Source organism: Galeopterus variegatus, unplaced genomic scaffold (assembly GCF_000696425.1).
Source record: "Galeopterus variegatus unplaced genomic scaffold, G_variegatus-3.0.2 Scaffold1620, whole genome shotgun sequence".
Lineage (NCBI taxonomy): Eukaryota > Metazoa > Chordata > Mammalia > Dermoptera > Cynocephalidae > Galeopterus > Galeopterus variegatus.
The window spans coordinates 58,267-76,095 of NW_007727731.1; the positions used below are offsets into that span (position 1 = coordinate 58,267).

The window sequence follows — 17,829 nt, forward strand, 5'->3', positions numbered from 1 at the left end:
CTAATTTTAACTTGATGTTTCATTAGAACTGAAGGAGACATGTGATAAATGGTCAGGAAAATGATGAATCAAGGATAAAAAATGATTACTTTTTTGCAAACAACTAGCAACATGGTGATGTTACACATAGATATGAAAAGACTAAGGCAAGTCATGTGGGTAATGTTTGGTAAAACAATTCAGTACGAGTACATTAAGATGCCTACCAGAGAAGCAAAATAAGAGTTTGGACAAAATGTTGGAAATAGTATGATTCTGGAGCTCAAGGCATATCTAGGCTGCTAGGAACGATTTTGGAGAACAAAATATTGGCCAATTTTATGCAATAAACCTGCAAGATTAAATGGTACGAGGATGCAAAACTGACCACTGGAGTAATATTGAGTCAAGAGTTTCAGTGGGGGGCAATAGTGGTCCTCACTGTTACCCTCAAAACCTTGAAGATCTATATGCTACCTGCATGTCTGTCCACATCCCCACCATCCTCTCATGCCCTGAAGTTCCCTAGCAATTTGAGATTCTCTTTGGTCTCTCCACTATGAGTCTTTTGATGTTCATTAAGAGTTGAGCTATAGCTGTAGGTCTTTCCACATTCACTGTACCCATAGAGCTTCTCCCTAGGGTGACACCTCATGTGTGAAGTTGCTGAAGAGCTGTCATGAAAGACTTTCTCACAGTCTTTGCAATCAAAGGGTTTTTCTCCACTGTGGATTCTAGTATGCCAAATAAAATCAGAATCTTGAACAAGGGCCTTTCCACATTCATTGCACACATAGGGCTTTTCTCCACTGTGAATCCGATGGTGCTGCGTGAGGTGTGACTTGTGGCTGGAGGCTTTCCCATATTCGATGCACTCATAGTGTTTCCCCCCAGTGTGAACCTGCTGTTGCTCTGTGTGGTGTGACCTGTGGCTGAAGGCCTTTCCACATTCACTGCATCCATAGGGCTTCTCCCCAAAGTGGATAATGTAGTGTTCAGTGAGGTCTGAATTACTGAGAAAGACCTTCCCAAACTTGTTGCATTTGTAGAATTTTACTTGCATTTGTAAGAGTCCTTCCTTCCATAAATCAAAGGGTCTCTCCCCAATGCATGTGAACCACACTCATGGAGTGCTCCACCTGGAGAGACTTGATCCTGTAAATCCTTTGAGCACAGACTGTCACCTGTTCCCAAATCACCACAATCAGGGCTCACCTTTCCAGTGAGGTGTCCTTCCTTCCATAAATCAAAGGGTCTCTCCCCAATGCATGTGAACCACACTCATGGAGTGTTCCACCTGGAGAGACTTGATCCTGTAAATCCTTTGAGCACAGACTGTCACCTGTTCCCAAATCACCACAATCAGGGCTCACCTTTCCAGTGAGGTTCTCCTTGTGGGTGACTGTCTTTATCCTCCAGTGCCTTCTCTGCATTTCTGATCATCTTTCCTGTTCTGTGGCTTCCCCAACTTGGATCCATTGAAGTTTTCCTGAGTAAGTGGCCCACAGAGTGAGGATCTCTCAAACAAGACTGGCTGAAAAAAAGTAGGCTGTGTGGTCTTGGTTTTTGCTTTGTCACCTGAAGGGAATACAATATACAAAAGAGGCCTGTTAGTAATGCCAATATACAGCAAAATCACTGCGCTAGTAGGCAAAGGAAGATAGAAATAGTGTCTCTGCTTTCTGAAACCCAGGTTTCCATTTGGTTTTGGTTGCTGGTCTGTGGACTCTTGACACCTTTAAAGAGAAGCCCTTGAGGAGATCTGGAACAGGGGGCAGAAGGGCTAAAGTAGAGGCCAGAGAGGACAGTAACAATGGTACAATTGTACTATGTTTGCTCTCAGAGAGGATGTCACATGGGGCTGAGAACACAGGGAAGGGAGCTGTATTAGTCTGTTTTGAGTTTCTATGACAGAATGCCTGAGACTTGGGGAATCTACAAATAAAAGAGATGTATTTGGCTCACATTTCTGTAGGCTAGAAAGTCCACAAATTGGCAAATACATCTTCCAAAGGCCTCTGGCTGCTTCCACTTATGACAGATAGTGTATAGAAATCACATGGTGAAGGAGAAGCAAGAGAGGGAGGGACGGTGTCAGGCTCCTTTTAACAACAAACTAACAGAGTGGGAACTCACCACCAAGGAAGGGCATCAATCTATTCATGAGAGATCTGCTCCCATGACACACACACCTCCCATGAGGCTCCACCTCCCAACATTGCCACACAGATTTCACAGAGAGAATGTGGCAAACTCCAGGGACTGAGCAGGGCCCACACCAAGTTTAACCCAAAAGAAATGCATACTTAAAGTTCATTACAGAGTGCAGGCTGGCTCAAGAGAGTGAGCAGCCACCTGCTAAAAGTAAGTTTAACACAAAAGTAAAACACACACACCTCAGCTGACAAAGTGTGGGTTGGCCCCAGGAGAGTGAGTAGCAACAACCCCACCTTCTGCTGGGATTGGGCTTCTATAGTTTCTCTATCTAATGAACATTCAATTGATGGGGTGGTTCCCAGTTATGTAACATAGTCTTGCACATCCTCAGTTGGTCTCTTTTTGGAGCATGTTCATTGGCCAAATCCTATCACACGCACCAGACATAATCAAGAATATTCTGTGCTCTCTAGGACCTCTAGTGGAAGGTCATTCAGCTACCAAGGCTATAGAACTCTTGTCTACTGAGCATGCCCAGCAACTGGATTTGCATAAGCCAGCCCCTGAGGTTTCAATTTCCCCCTGTTGGTGCTGAAAATAGGTCTAACTAGCAACAGTAACTTACCCCTAAGGAGGGTCCTAGGGGAGGGATCTCAGTCCTTTGGGAGTAGCTTCAAACCCAGAGGTGTGTACTGTAACCTGAGCCCATGGAAACTGAGCACCTCCTTTCTCGTGGGATTTCAACCCCACAGGGAAATGTTACTCATGTTTTATTCAAATAATTGTATCAATCCACATACATACCTATTGGATCCTTGTTTCTTCTACCATTGCAAATTTTTCATCCGGGATCACTTTTCAAAGGCCTTAAATACATCCTTTAGGATTTCATTTTATGTGTGTTAATCCATTAAATTTCTCAATTTGACTTGAAATAGTTTTATTTCATGCTCTCTTGAAAGAAACATTTGCTGTGTATAGAAATCTGAGTTGGAAGATATTTTCTTTAGCATGTTTTTGAATAGATCTTTCCATTGTGTTCAAGAACAGTAATTACAAGTGTGTGGCAACAAATACCTTAGTTTATAGTCTCCTGGCCTTAGGTTACATTATGAACAGAAATAATAACATTGAGATGGAGGCATGGGGTTTGGGGTTATCACCCAAAGGGTAATAGTGCTGAACATGTAGGAGTAGTAATAAAATGGGTGTCTGGTTACCAAATTGATGGCTTGTATTGGAAACTGGGTAGCTGCTCTCCCATCCAATTTTCTCTTTCTGGACACCCAGCTTCTTCTACACTTAAATTGGGCCATGTAAATAAGCTTTGGGCAATAGAATATCAGTAGAAGCCACCTTTGTACAAGTTGTGACACCCACCAGGCTGTGCTATCTCTGGGGCCTCCGCACCTCCTTCCTCCAGGTTCCTGGAGGCAATGCCCTGGGCCATATGAGCATTTTACAGGAGGGAGATTGAGGTTTGGAGTGAGAGTCAGCAGAGGTCACATGGCAAAACAGGGCAGGGATCCAGAAGAGGATCCTATTCTCTGCCCTTGTTTTTTTCTGCTTAGTTCCTAAAAGCTTCCTTGGAAGTGGTCCCATCCCAGGGCTGAGGTCTCACGACAGAGCTGAACAAACCCACCACAGCAGTGACAGCATCATCAGAAGTCCCGCCCCCATCTCTGCAAGCCCCAGGAAACACCCCTCTCTGGTGTCGTCACTGGATGAATGCTTGCAGCCATGAACAGGAACCACCTTCTGGGTAACATAGTCTTGACTGTGCATCCTGCCAGGCTTGGGCACCTCTTCCTATTATCTATGATCATGGCCAAACAGCACCGCAAGGGACACTTGGAAATAAGGTTTTAAGATTCTGAAATCAGGGACCATGCCCAGATTCCAGTGGCCACCTTGGGCAAAGCCTCATCCTCAGAGTGAGACTTCTGCCTTGTAGCCTTAGGCAAGACTTCTGCCTTGTAGCCTCTTCACCCCTCAGGAAAAATGAAGAAAAAAATGAAGAGAATACCTTGGGAAAAAATGAATACTTTGATTGCCATGTAAGCCTCTCCTAGCCATGCATCCTCTGGGGTCTCTGCACCGGCCCTCGTTCCTCCATGTCCCTGGAGGCTACGCCCCAGACCTTATGTGCATTTTACAGTAGGAAGACTGGGATTCAGAGTGAGAGACAGCAGAGGTCATGCCCCAACACTAAGGCAGGGCAGAGGGCCCAGGTACCTGCTAAGTTCTCAGAGTCCTGATGATGGAGGCACTAATGGGCCTGGCACAGCTCAGAGGACAGGTCTCGGGCCTTCAACCACTGGAACTTCTGCTCTGCTGGTCTTGGTGGCCTGATATAGAGGGAGGTGTTGTTTGAGGACTTTTCACCTTCCTTTCTCCCTGCCCTTGAGTTTAGGACCCACAAAAGTGAGTTGCTCTTGGCCTATGGTCCTGAACTGAGGCCAACAATTATATGAGGTGCAGAAGAGGTGATGTGGGAAAAGTAGAACAATTTAGTCAGGCTCGCTCAGCTCAAGTCTGGTTGGGGAATCGAGCAGCACATTTCTTTTTTTTTTTTTTTTTTTTTTTAAAAGATGACCGGTAAGGGGATCTTAACCCTTGACTTGGTGTTGTCAGCACCACGCTCACCCAGTGAGCGAACTGGTCATCCCTATATGGGATCCGAACCCGGGGCCTTGGTGTTTTCAGCACCGCACTCTCCTGAGTGAGCCATGGGCCGGCCCAGCAGCACATTTCTCATAAACAAGTTGTGTGCAGGTGGAGTTAGTGCACATGTGCACCAATGTATCTTTTTAGCTAATTGCTATTATGTGTTCTGCAGTTTGTGAAGCAGGCTGGCTGGCAGAGAGCTTGCATCTAAAAATAGAGCATGTTTACTCTGCTGGCAGCTGCTCAGTTTCAGTTTCTCTTTGGACTTTGCCTGTAGCAGTTGAGTTTCTCTTTGTACTGTGTTGTGTGTGCTGAATAAAGACTATTTATTCTTCAACCAAGGCTCAAAGGACCATTTTGTCTGGCTACCTAGCTGGTAGACTTGCATGTGAAGGGTTTGTGAATGGGCTTGAGGGGTCTGTGAGCTCCAGACCCTAGCCCTAGCTCTAAGGTGACATACAGTTAGGCATAAAAACTAGCATAAATATATGCTTGGATATGGCACTGAACTGCAGGGTTTGTAGAAACATGGGTCTATGTTTTCTATTCTGACTAGACAGCAGATGAGCAGGAGTCAGCCTTGGAATAGCAGACTGAGGAGCTGGGCCTCTGTTCTGAGAGTAGGGGGAGCCATAGAAGGTTTACTGCTAAGGAGGAAAGTGCTCTTACTCAGTTCTTAATAGGATCCCTCTGGCTTCAGAGAATAAAATAGGTGGTGGGGGTGAGGGTTCATTGTTTATCTAGTGTTCAACCAATCATATTTTCCTCTGATAAGATTTAGTGATTCATTGATACCAAAGTTACAAAAAGAAAAAAAAACTGATTCATATTTTATTTTTCTGGTTTGATTTGGTATGTATTTTAAGGGTTTTTTTCACCTGTATTAATTAGGACTACACTTCTGTAATGGTTTTTTTCTTATACTCAGGTTTTGGTATCAGGGTTATGTTGGCTTCTTAAAATATGTTGGGAAGTGTTTGATCCTTCTCTGTTTTCTGAAATAACGTATTATTATGCTATTATTTCTTCAAATATTTAACAGAATTCATCAATGAAACTATTTTAATTATCTTAGTTACCTCTGGGGGAAATTTTAATTTAATGTTTTGAATACATACGGGGTAATTAAAAAAATTTTTTTTACATGTGAGTTTTCTGAATTGGTGTTTTTGAAAACTATGTGTATTTCACATAGTTGCCAAAACTGTTTGCATGAAATTGTTTAACATCCTTAATAATCTCTTTCTTATCTCTTGATCTTTACTTCATCACTGGTTATTTGTGTTTTATTTCGGTTTTGTTTAAGGAATATCACTTTTTAAAAATACTTATAAAACTATTTCGAAAACTATTTTTCTTGGTTATTGCCCTTAAACATTACCTATCTACACATCTACACTATCATACAAATATTGTTTATTCTAGAAAACTTTGAAACTGCGGACTAGTATAAATATTTTTTTTAAATCAGCCGAAATCATACTGGCCAGCTGCCAAAAAAAGAAAAGAAAAGAAAACCAAAATCATATAAGTTGAAAAAAATGCCACTAAATTTTTAATGCATATATTTAAACCTATTAAAGCCATATTAATTAGTTGTATAACATGCTTTTTAAACCCAATTTTATATTATGAACATTTTTACCATATAATTGAAGTATTATGAAAGTGTAATATTCCATTTTTCCACATGTATTTTTGAATGTAAATGTGAAACCATATTAAAGTAGACAGATAAAGCTAAGTTGGAATCAGGTAAAGGAAGTGATGGGATTGTGCTATCTCTTAAATCTGTTAGCTCTAAATTCCTTTGATAGTTTTATGGAGACTCCATCCACTCATAGGTTGTAAGTGTGACACATTTTGTTTCTTAGTCAAGAAAAAGAGATGTTACAGTTGTCTTTTAAATTAAGTTGGAGAAGCACTGTCACATCTTAGTTTATATTTAATTTAAGGGTTGTAAGTGTGACACATTTTGTTTCTTAGTCAAGAAAAAGAGATGTTACAGTTGTCTTTTTAATTAAGTTGGAGAAGCACTGTCACATCTTAGTTTATATTTAATTTATCTCTCTCTTAATAGATCATGAGACTTACCTGTCTCTAGGCTTTAACTGTAAATGCATCATATTTATTTATAAAATATGATTTAGCTGCTCTCGCTGGGATGGACGCACTGTGGGTGGAGTCCAGTGCATGTGTGGCAATAATGTTGTGTTCACTTCTCACCTTGTGTCTAGCTCCCAAAGGCATTGCCCTTCAGTGACTGTAAAATGAGAGCATGGATGGGCAGAAGCCTGTGCAGGCATCAGATGTTAGTATGTCAATCTATCTGTTCACAGGCATTGTGATGCCCATCACATTAAATGTAAATATGGCTATGCTGTCTTGGTTTGCTAATTCTGACTTCTAAAGAGGATGAATCTGGAATCAGACAGGCAGCAGAAAATGTCAAAGTTTTCATAGATGAAGAGCTGGAGGGAATTCCTTCTAACAGAATTACTTTGTGAGGATTTTCTCAGGATGAGCTTTATCTTTATATACTGCTCTTACAACAGCACAGAATGTGCCAGATGCCCTTGCACTCACTTGCTGCCTTCCACTCCGGGTTTCATTTCCACAGGGTCCTATCAGTGCTGTTAATAAAGATATTTCTATTCTCTGGTGCCATGAGATTTTAATTCATTATTTCTCATAATGTTCAACCTTTTTCATGTTAAAAGGCTAAGATCATTTGGAAATCCAGTCAAAACCCATGGGGCACGATGAACAATACATGTCACCTGGAAACAGGCAGATAACTGTGACCTCCACTTAATTGACATTGTTAAGCTTCCCTGTGTAGAAGTACACCATCCTGACAGTGGTAGAATATAAACCTTTGCACATGCCTGACTTTGAAACTTCTAATATTTGCAATGTGAAACTGTTTTGCAAATGCATACCAGTGATACCAACTAAACAATGTCTCTTCATGGGAAAATTAAAATCTTTCAAAGTTCTGCCTCTGTGTTAGTGTAATATGACCAAGAATATACAAGTATTAAAATAGGTGAAGCAAGGGCCAGCTCGTGGCTCACTTGGGAGAGCATGGTGCTGACAACATCAAGGCAAGGGTTAAGATCCCTTCACTGGTCATCTGTTAAAAAAAATAAATAAAAATAATTAAATAAAATATGTGAGGCACCCTGTATTTTTCACCAAATGTAATTCAACAAAATAATGAAATACTCCAAACAACTTTCCTATTACTTCATTTGAAAATCATTAGTATGTTTAATGAAAATTTGTTTAGGTATAAATCCAAAATTGCTTAGTAAGGATTCAGTGTCTGTGTCTGTATTTTTACATATATGTGTGAAAATATATATGTAATGATTGTAATACATGAAAATAAGGTAATATTACATCATTCCTAATAATAGAGATAATGGTTTTAAGTGTCAATAAATAAGATTACTGCTTTACTCGGTTATCAGTCTTTTTATTTTTCAGATCAGGCCTCTTGTTTTTGTTTTTCTGATATCATTTGTGCTTAATATTCTTTTCTCCCCTCTAGAAAAGTAATGTATTCTATCTTTTGTATCCCTCATAGCAGACTAAATATCTGCTATATATATCTGCTGTTAAGAAATGCTATAACTTGACCTTCTAAATCTCAGACATACGGTACTTAAAATATATTTGTATTTATATAAAATAGATATCACTTAAAACTTGCTGCACTACTTGTTTCTTAAACCGTACCTTGGTCCAAGTTTGGAACTGTTTGGTTAAGATCTTCGGTTTACAAAACAAAGATCATCAGTGACTTTATTTTTCTGTAAGCAACTGAAAGAATAATCAGGTCATATTCTACTATATTATGAAATATTTAAGATTTTGATTTTTAAAATTATCATTTCCAAGATGATTTGTCCTGAGATAATTCTACTTGTAGCTTAGAGTGGAAATAAGTTTTCTTTTCAGCAAGTAATTATTATTTTTCTTACAAGTATCTGGTTGGTTTTTTTTTTTTTTTTTTAAGGGAAATCAGATTTAGAATGGTTTTCTCTAAATATTCTAAAAATATTTTATAAAACATTACATACCAAATTTAAATTCTGAAAATGCCTTAATACTCCTTCTTTATACATTTTATATCTATCTGTTTATGTTTACTTTCTGGCTATCTTCTCATCTGCAAGGGAAGTGGAGCTGGTAGAGTCAGACCCCTCACCTCATATCCAGCTGGGCGTGATTCAGCACAACCTCCATAAACAAGTTATGAAAGAGTAGAGTTAGTGTGCACGCAACCTGTGTAACCCTTTGCTCATTGCTGCTGCTGTGTACTTTTCAGTATGGAAAGCAGCCGCTCTGAACCGCTGGTCGGTGGAGCTAGTGTCTGAAGAGTAGAGCATGTCCACTTTGCCGGCAACTGTTCAGTTTTTCTTTTGCTTACCTGATTCAGGACCCGCGGATGGGGTAGAGGGGTCTGTGACCCAGCCCGACAATTGGCATAGTTGTCATCAGGATTCCAAGCAGGTAAGGGAGACACTAGCCCCTCGAGAGGGGGAGGAAATGTGGCTACCCTCGAGTATGTGGTACCCGGTGGCCACTTTCCTATTGACTGGGGTCTGGCTGTTGTTCACTGTACTACAAGTCAACATGGACTGGGTACTCCGTGAAGTGTTGCAGCTTCGAGATTTGCAGCAGAAAGCAGACTTGTTGGAAGCGCAGGTACTTGTTCTGGTGGCTGAAGTACAGCAACAGGTCACTCCTGCTTCCAACACTTGGGATGATGATGAACGTGATGGTGAGTTGAGGGAGAATGTGTGTCCCCTGTCATGACCTGTTGTGCATCAGAATCTGAAGCGTGAACAGGCTATAGGACAAGGTGGACAACGAGTAGTCGACCCACAAGTAACCCAGTTCACTGCTTATGTCCCCTATACTCAAGCTGAGGTGGTAGACAACAGTTTCTCCAGAAACAGGGTGAACCCCTTGCTGCTTGGCTTTTGTGGCTGTGGGACCTAGGGGTGGATGGCATAATGTGCTCTGGTGAGGAGATAGAAAAGTTAGCCTCTATCACCACGCACCCATCCCTGCAGCAGTGGCTACAGAGAAGCTGCAGATATGCACCAGGATAGGATAACCACCCCCTGATGGAATGGGTGAATGCAGCCATCTGGACCATGTGGACAAAACCGGAGAACTGCCCAAAAGTGAGTAGGTGGCAAACGTATGCCAAGCTGGTTCAAATAATTCAGGAGCTGGGAATGCAACAATCCAGGCTTAATGTGAACACCCATGGCCCAGACAATGAATGCTTTACAGGCAGCATGAGGGACATAGTGTTGCAAAATGTTCCCTCAACATCCTTTGGGTCACTGATGGTCATACTGGCCCCATATGTTGGTCATCCTATACATGAAGTGACAACCATGATGGTCAGCCTGGGCGAGGCAGATGGGAGGAGATAAGCAAAAGTGGTCCAAAAGGTGGTGAAAACTAAATCCCCAAGAAATGCTTGGGATTTTACCCTGAAGGGACCAAGCAAGACCAGCTGTATGCAGATGTGGTTTGACTTGCTTATGGCAGGAGTTGATAGGAAAAAATTGACCGGCAACCAAATGTGGTCTCGTTTCCCTTGTGGCAACAATTGCTCCCCAAACAGCATTTCACTAAACATCCGGAAACAGTCGGCAAGGTATAATCAGTGAATTTAAAATATTTTTTGGTTACTTCTGCAGAGGTGGATGGGCAGTTCTCTTTTGGCTAGGGACCAGGCCAAGGTGCTCGTCTTTTGGGGGCAGATGAGAACCAGAGGCCTCATGCTGAACTGGTAGTACATTGTTCTGAGACAAATGTACAACGTGTGTTAACGTTGGTAGACACCAGTATGGACTATAGCTTGATACATGGCAACTCAGATAAGTTTCTGGTGGCCACAGTGAATGCTGATGGTTATGGAGGACAAACTATACTGTAACTATACTGTAATAGTCAAAGCTGTGTCACTGAGCACTGGGCAATTGCCTCCTAGTGTATGTACTGTGTATGTATCTCCTGTACCCGAACACATCTTGGGTTTAGTTGTGCTTTATGGGTTACACCTGTGAACAATGGTTGGAGAATTCCAGCTGTGGATACGGACAGTAAAGCCTGTGTTCAGGGACATGTCAAGCATGATCCACAGGTGTTACCCTATCCAAGGTGTGTGGTTAATATGAAACAGTACTGCCTGCCAGGAGGACATGCAGAGATAGGTGCCACTATCTTGGAGTTGGAGAAGGTTAGCATCATTCATCTCACACCTAGTCCTTTTAATGCCCCAGTGTGGCCAGTGGGAAAAACTGATAGCACCTGGACGGTGACTGTGGACTACTGGGAACTGAACAAAGTGGTGCCTCCTTTGCATGCAGTAGTGCCTTCAGTTCACAACTTGACAGATCAGCTGACGACTCAGCTAGGAACTTATCATTATGTACTGGACCTTGCAAATGCTTTTTTCTCTATCCCAATCTCAGCTGATAGCCAAGATCAATCTGCCTTCCCCTGGGAGGGAAAGCACTGGACTTTTCAAGTATTGCCCCAAGGCTGTCTGCATAGTTTAAACCATCTGTCATTGTTTAGTGGCTGGGGACCTAGCCAGGTGGACTAGGCCCAGCATGGTTACAATGTTTCATTACATAGATGATGTCTCACTAACCTCTGATTCTCTTGCAGATTTAACCAAGGTGGCTCCAACGCTGCTAGGTTATTTGGAACAATATGAGTGAGTCATATATAAGGGTCTTACCCTGGGCCGACCCTGTGGCTCACTCGGGAGAGTGCAGTGCTGGGAGCGCTGAGGCCGCGGGCTCAGATCCTATATGGGGATGGCTGGTGCACTTGCTGGCTGAGCACGGTGCGGGTTGAGCATGGTGCGGGCGACACCAAGCCAAGGGTTACGATCCCCTTACTGGTCACATAAAAAAAATAATAAGGGTCTTACCCTTTGGATATGTACTTGGAAATATCAGCAGTGGCTGGTAGGTCACCGACTCCTGTGGGGACAAGCCATGTGGCAAGAGTTATGGGAATTAGGACATGGATGGGAAGTAAGTCTTTTCCATGTCACAGGACATCCCCCCTTAGCCAGTCCAGGCAATGATAAAGCTGATGCACTGGCTAAGGTAAGATGGCTGGAGAGAGCTCCAGCAGTCGATGTAGTTGGGTAGCTACATTGGACAATGCAGCATGCTGGCTGCAAGACCATGTGGTTGATGGCTCACTGGGTGCTGCATAAACCCAAGAAAGAATGCCCGATGGGCAGATGTACCCTTGATGGCTCGCCAGATGCCATGTGCAGATAGGCAGAAAACACAAGAGGAGGATGCTCCTAACATGGTGGCAGGTGGATCTTGTGGTATCACTTCCAAGATCACAGAACTATAGGTATATCTTCACAGCCATTGATATGGCTATTGGTCTTCTGTTTGTATGGTCTAGTAATGTCCCAGACCACATAAGCACTATTACTGTGTTGAATAGCCTTACAGCCATGTACAGTCAGCCCCTGGTCATAGAGAGTGGTAATGGAACCCACTTTACTGGACATGAAGTACAGAAGTGGGCTTCCCAGTTGTCTGTTCAGTGGAAGTTACATGTGCCGTATCATCTCCAGGAAGTGGGATGACTGAAGTGTACAATGGTCTTCTGAAAAAGGGACTAAGGCTATCTGCCCAGCCCCCAGCCCTGAAAGGGTAGACACAGCAGTTACGGCCAACAGTCAGGATCTTAAGTGAGAGACCATGCAAGGGCGGGCCCTCTCCAGTGGAGGCTCTGTTGTACAGAGCCACAGCACCTGCTCCTGCAACCATTCTTTCCAGGATGGTAAGTTGGCATGTGTTCTGCCAGAGGGATGAGGGCTCCCTCTATTGGTGCCAATAACATTTTTGTCTTTTCTCCCATGGTATTGTGGCTGCAGGCCTAGAATTGACTGGACACATACATACGATCATGTGGTCAATGTGTCGGCTGCTGAATATGCACCAAGTTTCCTACCAGTGTGGTGGCAGGATTCCTGTGGAAAATCACCCCAATGACAACTACTCACAGGATATTTGTATGGGTGGGGGTTTTGCAGCTAATAGTTGAAAGGATAGAGCAATGGGGACAAGCCTCAAGGTGTACTGAATGTACAATAAGTGCAGAGGTTATATGGATGCAAGGGTCAGCCATCCTCACTGAGGGAACATTGTGGAAGATTCCGAACGTGTAGATTGTACAGCGTGGGATCCTGAAGGGGTGGAGTGTGAGGAAACTGGAGTTGGTTTGGTCCGGCCCCATCACCTCATATCTCACTGGGTATGATTCAGCACATCCTTTGTAAACAAGTTCTGTAAGAGTAGAGTTAGTACACATGCGCACCTGTGTACCCCCTGGCTATTCCCACTACTGTGTACTTTTCGGTAAGGAAGGCAGGGGCTCTGAAATGATGGTCAGCGGAGCTCGCGTTTCCAGTGGCTGCTTGGTTTTTCTTTCACTTACCTGATTCAGGACCTGCACAGGACAGGGTAGAGGGGTCTATGACCCAGCCCGACATCATCTTTAATGTTTAATTTTCAGTAGAGTGACAGATTTTTATTTGAATTTCAGTTTTGTTATTTTGTAAATATGTTAAAACCAATCACTGTGGAAAATCAGCAATACACAGAAAAATCAGTTTTCTTTCTACCTGTGAATATACTTATTGAAATTTTGACTATATAGTCAATTGATTTTTTTTATTGGTTTCTGTGGAAACAAAAGTAGCAATCATTTGATTTTATATAGTCAAAATTATCATATCACTAGCAAAAAATATTTTAAAAACCAATTTATTGGTAATATAAAGGTTAGTCATGTTACCATGCAAGGGCTTGCTGCCTGATGTGCACAGAAGCTAATACCATGGCATTGTTTTGTGAGAAAAAATGGCTTTATTGTGAGGTCCACTGGCAAGGAGAGAGGAGGCTGGCTCAAATCTGTCTCCCTGACCCAGGAACTGAAGGGATTTTTAAATGATTGGTAAGGATCAGGGACTGGGGATTGGCTGGCTCCTATTCAGACTATATGATTAGGCAAAGGGTGATTGGCTGGGCCCAAGGCAGGCCATATGACACGAGCAAGGGCTTACTGTTTGGGCCTGAATCTAGTCCTTTGGTAGAAGATTTTCAGGTTCCTGTGGTGCCGGAGGTCATCTGCAGGGAAAGGACCTTCTCTCTGTGCATGCTAAGCTTACACCCTGCAAGATAACTTGCAAAGCAACTTGAGATAGGAAATAAAACCAATTTCAGCTTGTTTTAGATGGTTTCAGTCAAAACCCTGTAAATGTGGTGTAAGTGCAATGCAGTTTATTATGGGGCAGAACCATATGATTGGTACTTTTCAACCATAGTTAAATCTTCTCCTGTATTCCTACTGATTAAAACGTTAAAGAAAATGCCTCAGTAATATACTATATAGAATGTTAATAATGAAGCCATATGCTCAAAAGCTGGATTAAAGGGGCCAGCCCATGGCTCACTTTGGAGAGTGTGGTGCTGATAACACCAAGGCCACAGGTTCGGATCCCTACATAGGGATGGCCGGTTAGCTCATTTGGGAGAGCGTGGTGCTGACAACACCAAGTCAGGGGTTAAGATCCCCTTACCGGTCATCTTTAAAAAAAAAGAGCTGGATTAAAAAATTATAAACAATTACTAAATCATTTTCATTTACTTTGAAACATAAACTGCTGTTTCAGTTATACAAGTCTGCAAGGGCTTAGTTATAGTACGTAATCACTTACTCCATTGAAATATTTCGTTGTATTGTAGGAAAATAAAATATTTTTCACAGTATCAATGTGAAATGAAATTTAATTCTGACAAAATATGATTTAAAAACGTGAATATGGTCAAGAATATTCATGAATTTTGTCAGTGTGAGAATCTCCTGCTGACTGGGCTCTTCTCATTCCCTCTACTATTTTTCATATATAAATGTAAATAAGTACGAAAAAGTCTCTTTGGGAATATATGAAAGTCCTGTTCCTCATTAATCTTTCATGCTACCAGTTTTAACTCTTATTGATGATTTTCTACCTCCATCTACTTTAATTGGCATTTTACTTTAAAGTAAAACTTTTTCTTCCCTATTTCATTTACTCGTTCATTTATGTCTCTGGACTCATGGATTCTTTTATTTTTCTCTTTAAACAGACTTATTGAAGTACAATTTATACAGAATAAAATTCACCAATTTTAAGTGTACGATTCGATGAGTACTGGCCAACATATACTATCATGTAATCACCGATACAGTCACCAAAGACAATTTCCATTGTCCCATGATGTTCCCTTGTGCTCTTTTTAGTCAAACACTCACCCCTCTCCTCTCTCCCAAAAACAACCCCAAGGTTGATAACCACTGATCTGCCTTCTTTTATTCTGGTTTTGCCACTTTTTCCTTTTCATATGAATAGAACCATACTGTGTGTCATTTTCTGTGTCTGGCTTCTTTAACTTAGCACAATGTTTTAAAAGTTTATCTACGTTGGTTTTGCTTGTATTCGTGTTTCATTCTTTTATATTGTTAAATAGTATTTCATGTTACAATACACCACAGTTGATTATCTATTCCCCTATTCACGAACATTTTACATTTCAGGATTTTTGGTTTTGTTTTTGTTTTTAAACCCTAGTTTTTGGTTTTTTGAATAAAACTGCTGGGAACATTCAAGCATAAGTACTTATGGGATATGATTTTGTTCTCTTAGGGACATACATATACCCTATTCACGAACATTTTACATTTCAGGATTTTTGGTTTTGTTTTTGTTTTTAAACCCTAGCTTTTGGTTTTTTGAATAAAACTGCTGGGAACATTCAAGCATAAGTACTTATGGGATATGATTTTGTTCTCTTAGGGACATACATATGGGCAATATTGCTGTGCTATGAGTTGTATATTTACCTTTAAAACTGCTACACTGTTTTCAGAAGTGGTTTCACCATTCTGCATTTCCACCAGCAGTGCAGTCCCAGCTCTTTCACATCTTCACCAACTTGTATTGAATTTCACCCAAATAAACACAGCACCTCACTGTGCTTTTAATTTCTATTTCCTTCATGACTAATGATTTTGACCATATTTTCATGTGCACTTTCCATTTATGTACCTGTTGGTGAAATGGTTTAATTTTTTATTATTTGTCCATTACACCATTTTAATTGTGTTTGTTTTATTGTTGTAAGGGTTCTTTATATATGCCCTGAATAACAATCTTTGTATTTTTTCTTTTAGTACTAAAAAACAATCTTTGATTAGATTAAAAAATAAAAAAAGAAAAGATGACCAATACGGGGACCTTAATCCTTGACTTGATGTTGTCAGCACCACACTCTCCCAAGTGAGCCACAGGCCAGCCCCTTTGGTTAGATGTTTTGCAAATATTTTTTTCCCAGTCTCCCTCCATTTTCAGTTCATTTTCTTAAGTGCCTCTTGAACAGCAAAAGTTTTTAATTTTGATAACATCCAGCATATAATTTCTATTCTATGGTTTGTTTTCTACATAAGATATATTTGCCTAACCCAAGGTCAATGAGCTTTCCTCTTAACGTTATTTTCTAGAAGATTGTAAAAAATATCTTCTACATTAAAGTCTATAATCAATTTCAAATTGATATATTTATATTATTCTTAGTATCAGGGGAAAAGCATTCAGCTTCTCAAATGTTTGATCAAATATATATCACATATGGTGTCAGTGGTTGGTTTTTCATAGATGCCCTACATTGGGCAGAGGAAATTGCCATCTAGTATTCTGAAAGTTTTTTTNTTTTGCAAATATTTTTTTCCCAGTCTCCCTCCATTTTCAGTTCATTTTCTTAAGTGCCTCTTGAACAGCAAAAGTTTTTAATTTTGATAACATCCAGCATATAATTTCTATTCTATGGTTTGTTTTCTACATAAGATATATTTGCCTAACCCAAGGTCAATGAGCTTTCCTCTTAACGTTATTTTCTAGAAGATTGTAAAAAATATCTTCTACATTAAAGTCTATAATCAATTTCAAATTGATATATTTATATTATTCTTAGTATCAGGGGAAAAGCATTCAGCTTCTCAAATGTTTGATCAAATATATATCACATATGGTGTCAGTGGTTGGTTTTTCATAGATGCCCTACATTGGGCAGAGGAAATTGCCATCTAGTATTCTGAAAGTTTTTTTATCATGTGCTAGTTTTGATTCTGTGAAATGCTTTTTCTATATCTTTGAGATGACTGTTTTTTAATTTTAGTCTGTTAATAGAGATTACAATAAGAGTTTCAATTATTAAATCAACTTCACATTCCTGATAAACCTCACTAGGTTATGATTTATTATTGTTTATATATGTATATGGCTGCATTCAATTTTCTAAAATTTTGTTAAGGTTTTGTGTCTATGCTCGTGTGGGTATTGATCTGTAGGTTTAATATCTTTGCCTGCTTTTGGTACCATGTTAATGCTCACTTTCACACTATTAGTTTAGTCAAGAAGGGTTTAAACCTTTATCTTTTTGAAAGTTTGTGTACAGTTTGTCCTACTTCCTCCTTAAATATTCTGTAAAAGTTCTTATGTGTTCCAGGGACGACCCTTAGCTGATACCATTGAGAAAACAGGAATCTCAGTCCTAGAACCATGAAGAACTGAAATGTGCTAACAACTCAAATGAGCAGGAAACAGATTCCTACTTAGAGACTCCAGAAAGAAACACAATCTTGCCAGCACCTTAATTTTAACCCACTGAGACCCATGTAGTATTTGTGACCTACAGAACTGTAAGATAATATATTCCTGTTGTATAAGCCAGAAGTTTGTGGCAATTTCTTTCTTTTTTTTTTTTTTTGTCTTTTTCCGTGTCCGGCAATGGATCGCAACCCTCAGTGTTGCCCCCGTACCGGACCGGGGACCAGCAACGGGATCGCAACCCTCGGTGTTGCTCCCGCGCCTCGCTCAGCCAGTGAGCGGGAACCGGTCCGTATGTGGGATCC

General features: G+C 40.8%; 1 protein-coding gene across 1 annotated transcript; it reads right to left on the reverse strand.

The window, feature by feature from the left end:
- Nucleotides 1-487: 487 nt before the first annotated feature.
- LOC103594775 (zinc finger protein 566-like) lies at nt 488-1,042 on the reverse strand. Its single transcript, XM_008578038.1, has one exon. It carries the CDS (start codon nt 1,040-1,042, stop codon nt 488-490), a length of 555 nt encoding a protein of 184 aa, XP_008576260.1.
- Nucleotides 1,043-17,829: the final 16,787 nt, after the last annotated feature.

Bases quoted from the DNA above. Each gene is read 5' to 3' on its own strand.
- LOC103594775 (XM_008578038.1), bottom strand. From the start codon at position 1,042: ATGCAAGTAAAATTCTACAAATGCAACAAGTTTGGGAAGGTCTTTCTC.